This window comes from Onthophagus taurus, chromosome 3 (genome assembly GCF_036711975.1).
Source record: "Onthophagus taurus isolate NC chromosome 3, IU_Otau_3.0, whole genome shotgun sequence".
Taxonomy (NCBI): Eukaryota; Metazoa; Arthropoda; class Insecta; order Coleoptera; family Scarabaeidae; genus Onthophagus; species Onthophagus taurus.
Window position 1 is genome coordinate 21,837,940 of NC_091968.1, and position 5,346 is coordinate 21,843,285.

General features: G+C 40.3%; 1 protein-coding gene across 1 annotated transcript; it reads left to right on the plus strand.

Moving 5' to 3' along the window:
• The first annotated feature begins 2,898 nt into the window (after positions 1–2,898).
• Positions 2,899–3,579, plus strand: LOC139429522 (uncharacterized). Its single transcript, XM_071195293.1, has one exon. It carries the CDS (start codon positions 2,899–2,901, stop codon positions 3,577–3,579), a length of 681 nt encoding a protein of 226 aa, XP_071051394.1.
• The last annotated feature ends 1,767 nt before the right edge of the window (positions 3,580–5,346 follow it).

The following is a 5,346-nucleotide window of genomic DNA, read 5'->3' on the forward strand; positions in this document are numbered from 1 at the left end:
AGACTTGGGGGTAACTTTTGATTCAAAACTTACATTCATAGACCATGCAACTAATCTGTGCGCCAAATGTTATCGAACTTATGGTTTTATATATCGCAATTGTAAAAAATTTTCAACCATCGGCCTTCTTACTATTTTTAATGCTCTGATTCGTTCGCGTCTTGAATACGCATCTTTGATTTGGCAACCTTTTTATGCTGTACATGTTAATTTATTAAAACGCATTCAAAGATTATTCTTAAAGTTTTTGTGTTACCGAATTGACCAAATATATCCCTTTAGAGGTATTGATTACAATATATTACTGAAGGATGACGGAACTTATAAAACCAGATTAATAGTAAGAGGTAACATAACACATAAAACACATAAACACATAAAAGAGTAATTCAGTCCTGTGCAAGTATTAGAGTATATTAGAGTAATATTAGCAACAGCAGCTGCAGAAGCAAACAAAATAACAAAATTTGATACAAAAACGGCTTTTTTGTATGCCGAGCTAAAAGAAGATGTCTACATGAAGATACCACAAGGTTTTCAGTCGTGCCTGAAGAAGGAAAGAAATTCCGAAACGTATGTAGTACGAATCTGCTCCAAGACTCTCTTTTTGCCTTAGAACTTGTTTATTTTTCTCCCATACACCTAATGTCTTGGCACGGTTAAAAAGGCTCCGGACCTCTTGTCTTTCGGAGCTAAGAGATTCGTTCCACCAGGGTATGCCCCGATTATTACTTAGGCAGAACGAATTGCCACAGATATCTGCTCCGTGGCTATTTCAATCTGATCACAGTTGCTGATCACAGTATTTCATCCCCAGGTCAATTTTAATAAGTTGACATAAATATCTACATACATACAAGGATTTTGGAATCGAATATACGCTTGGAACTGGAATAAGAAATTTAAAATTGCATGCATTTACAGATGCTGACTATGATGCAAATTGTATCTGCGTGTTGTAATGGCATAATTGTATATGCCATGTTGCAACCTTTTTCAGAAACAAGTTCGAAGTGAAGAAGGTTGCAACATGGCATCCGAAACGTCAAAATTTTTTTCAAAAGACTAGGTCTAGGTCTGGTGTTAGTTCTAGTTTTAGTTTAATTAACACCGGTCGTGAAAGTCTTCGTACTTATAAAATCACCATAATTTTTTTTATTGAAGGAAATCCCATTGCGATTTGATAAAAAAAGAAAAAAAAAACAAATCCACGAGTTTTTCGAGTAGAGATACTGCTTATTGTCGGTTTTGAGCGCACGTGTTCCAACTGGGAAATTGTAATCACTGTTTAATTTTGCGCGTTGCACTCTGGCTGAAAAAAAAATACAAAAGGGTTCCACGGTTCAACGGGAAAAACACGCTCAACCGTCTGCTCGACGGCGCGGAGGGTAGAGAAAAACGCAAATCAGCGTCGGGAATTTAATGAAAGTAGACCGGAGCTTTTTCATTTTACGCCGCCGCGCGGTTTTTCGATCGCTTTTAATCCGGATTTGATCTATATTTTTAATTAATTTATGCCACTTCTCTGCGGTCAGGATTTCGAACCGAAATGGTCCACGCCCATATGCAAATGCAATTGCACGTATCAACCCCCTGATAATTTTTTTTTGCCCTCTTTACGATTTATACGACTTGCTTTTTTAAAATAAGTATGTTTATTTATTTTTGTGGTGTAAAAAGGAAAAGTCGTAGAAAGAGGAAATTCGTAAAGTTACTTATGGTTATGATCGTCATAAACAAGGTCGACCGGCTGCTAGAAGCTGCTTAATCTTTTAGAAATTTAAACGAGGCCACTTCCTCTCGCCTTTACACTCCCCATACGATGCGACGTCGATTCGATAAAAATGCTGATGAGGTCCCTTTCCTAGTCGTTTTTATGATTTGCAGAACGCGTTTATGACTTTTATGACCGGATGTGATAATGTTAATAGAAATTCTTTTGCGGGTTTCGATCGTATTATATTCAATAATGTCTTATTCATACTTAAAATATATAAATAACTTAATTTTCTTTTGATTGTCAAAATTTGATGATTTTTCGAAAATGTCCTAATGATTTATGCATTTGTAAAACACTGCTTCTTCGTAGACCTACTGCAGTTTTGCAAAAGATTCTATTGGGCTGTGCCTCATTCTAAGGCAAAACCTGATAAGCTAGGGTTTGCTTAAAATTGATGTTACTCAATTACAAACCATACCAACCTAACCTATACCCAATTCAAATCAACCCAACGCCAAATTTTGCTAATCTAAACCCAACTCCAATTAATCCAACTCTAAAACAATCCGGCACAACCTTAAAGGAATCTAACCACAAAATAACTTCGCACTAAAATAATCAAACGTCAAAGTAACTCAACCTCAAAACATGGCACCTCAACCTAACCCAACCCTTCTTATTTTATCCCCCTTCTATCGTTGCCTAATGGATCTTGGCAGTCCGGACCAACTTACGTTTTTTATTTCTTCTATTCGTTGATTCTTGTTGCTAGTCTAGACAGAATTCATGAGATCTTCGTTCTCTATCCTCCATTATTCCTTCATCCGGATGAGTTATAACAAATCATAACAATAGACATCGGACACGGCGTGTAGTCATCAACAGATCGAGTGTCCCACTAACGAAAGACGAAACCACTGTGCTCGCCAAAAGATTAAACTGCGCAATCGCCCCGAAGAAGGTCCCAAGAGAGGAAATCATCTGCGAAGTAGAAGCAGCTGTTCGAGGACTGCCCGCACTAAAACCCGAAGAGATCCGACAAGAAGTTGGGAGAGTACTGAAGTCAGCAAAACCACCGAAGTCCAACTTGACGGTTGGTGAAAAGAGCACTCCGATCTATTAAAGAAAAGTATAAAAACGTCGTGTTACCAGCAAACAAGGGGAATGCCACCGTGGGTATGGACAAAAAAGAATATGACGACAAAATGATGAACCTACTGGAAACAGCCACTTACAGGAAGATCAAGAAGGACCTGATAAAATCCACAGGAATTGCAGCAAAACAGCAGAAAGGTTTGTTTTTGCAGGCGCCGGTACCACCAAGAATTTATGGACTACCGAAGATTCATAAACCAGACGTCCCCCTCCGCCCTATCGTCAGTGCCATCAACTCCCCAACATACAAGTTGGCCAAATATCTTGCAAAGATTCTGTCTCCTTTCACAGGGAATACGGAATCGTATGTCAGGGATTCTACACACTTTATGGAATCGGTAAAAGGTATGAAGCTAGATGCTGAGGATATTTTGGTGAGTTTCGATGTGGAATCCCTTTTTACTAGGGTACCAGTTAAAGATCCTGCAGATGGTCTTCGCCAAAAGCCCATTCCGGGATTAACAGAATACGTTCCAGATCTAGTGGAGTACTGGTTATCATCGACGTATTTCAGCTGGAAGGGAGAATTTTACGAGCAGTTCGAAGGGGCAGCCATGGGATCTCCATATTGGAGATATAGAACTTGGTTTATATCGGAAGAAGACCCATACCAACAGGTACTTGCAGGCATCTTCACATCATCACCCCCAACAGAAGAGGTCCGTGATCCACACTTTATTTCAGCGAGCAGCGAGAATATGTGAAATAGATAATTTGAGGAAGAAGCAACACTATCTACGAGGCGTACTGCAGAAGAACGGATACACTTCGAGAGACATCAACCGAGCCATCAAGCAGCGAAAGCAGAGGGAGGACGCGGAGAGTACAAAACCTCTTGGATTTATCTGCCTTCCCTATGTTTCAGGTGTAATGGAACGAATTGCCAGGCACCTCAAGAAGAACGACATCAAAGTGCTTTACGATACGGTCAGCAAAATCCGGAACACACTACCGATAGCCAAGGACAAACTAACTCTATTAAAAGGAGCATGTAAGGTTGAAAAAGATCCAGCAGTCGGCGGTTGCGGAACATTGCCATGCAGAGGGACACCGAATAGACTTCGACCAAACAAAGGTGCTGGCTAGGGACAACAGATATCAGCAGCGACTGACAAGAGAAGCCATAGAGATCCACCGACATAGAAATAACGTCAACAGAGCGGATGGCTGGGAGCTTAGCAGAACATGGAAGATGCTTTTCGCTGCTTTTCGTTGTTCATAAGAAGGTCGGCTACGTTTTCTTCCTTAACAGATTGTCCCACTTCCGTATCCATTTCCATCCTTTCCTTTTCGAAGCGACAACATTCAAATATTGTGTGTCGAGGTGTATCCGTCTCTTGACATCCGAACCAGTAATTGTCCGACTCACTCTTCTTTATCTTCGCCAAGTATGCTGCGTACACGCTATGTTCTGTTATTGCTTGGGTGGTATAATAATCTACACGAGGCCCTTTGCTTACTATTCTCTTACATTCTTTATAAAGGTTTCTGCCCATCCTTCATAATGGTTCCATCTCCTAATTTCTACTTCTTTCCCACTCCAGCAAGTCCATAGGTGCGTGTCCGGCCAGTATACCGGATGTTACGCCGATTGCCATTTTTCTTTCAATTAGCCTCAACATTTTAGCATATTTCTTGTACTTAAGCGCACTTTGCCAAGCTGGAGCTCCCTAAAGAGTGACCGATGTTATAACTGTCGCTAGTCGTTTTCTGCGAGCATAGCTTGGACCTCCTTTTGCTTGGCATCAAACGCGTTAAGTTATTATACATTTTTCCGGCTTTCTCTGAGACTTTATTGATATGCGCCGTCATGCGTAGTTCCTTCCCTAAATGGACTCCTAAATTCTTTACCGATTCTGAGCTTTTAATGATTTGTTGGTCTACTCTAAGCTGTATTATCTTCAGCTTTCTTCTTCCCGTCAAAATCACTATCTCAGTCTTCTTTTCCGCTAGTTGTATACCCAGTTCTCTCATATTCTCTGCCACTTCTCTTCATATTTTGCTCTCACCATTACTGCCAAATCATCTGCGTAGGCTACCAACGCATGTCATTACCTCTTCTCTACCTCCTAGTAGAACTATTTCTCTATCCGATAAATAAGATCTTATTATCCTTCTAATTTCCATTGAGAAACCTTTCTTCTCCAATGCCCTGTTTATCTCAGTCCAAGGTGCAGAGTTGAACGCATTTTTGATGTTTAAAAGGATCATTATACAAAATCCTCTGTTTTGCAAGGATACTCTTTTCATTTCCGTTACGCTTTTGATAATTGACATTATTGCATCGACTGTGCCCTTTCCTGTCCTGTAGCCAATTTGCTTTTCGCTCAGTAGGGTTTTCGTTAATTAGTTTCTCTAGTATCTTTCCTACAGTCTCTTGGAAAGGAAGGGCACACAGCCAAGAATTGCACAAATGAAGATTTCTGCCCGCTATGTAACCAAAGTGGACACAGGGCTGGATCCGGAGGATG

What these genes read in the sequence shown, in the direction of transcription:
- LOC139429522 (XM_071195293.1), top strand. Translation starts at nt 2,899, where the DNA reads ATGGACAAAAAAGAATATGACGACAAAATGATGAACCTACTGGAAACA.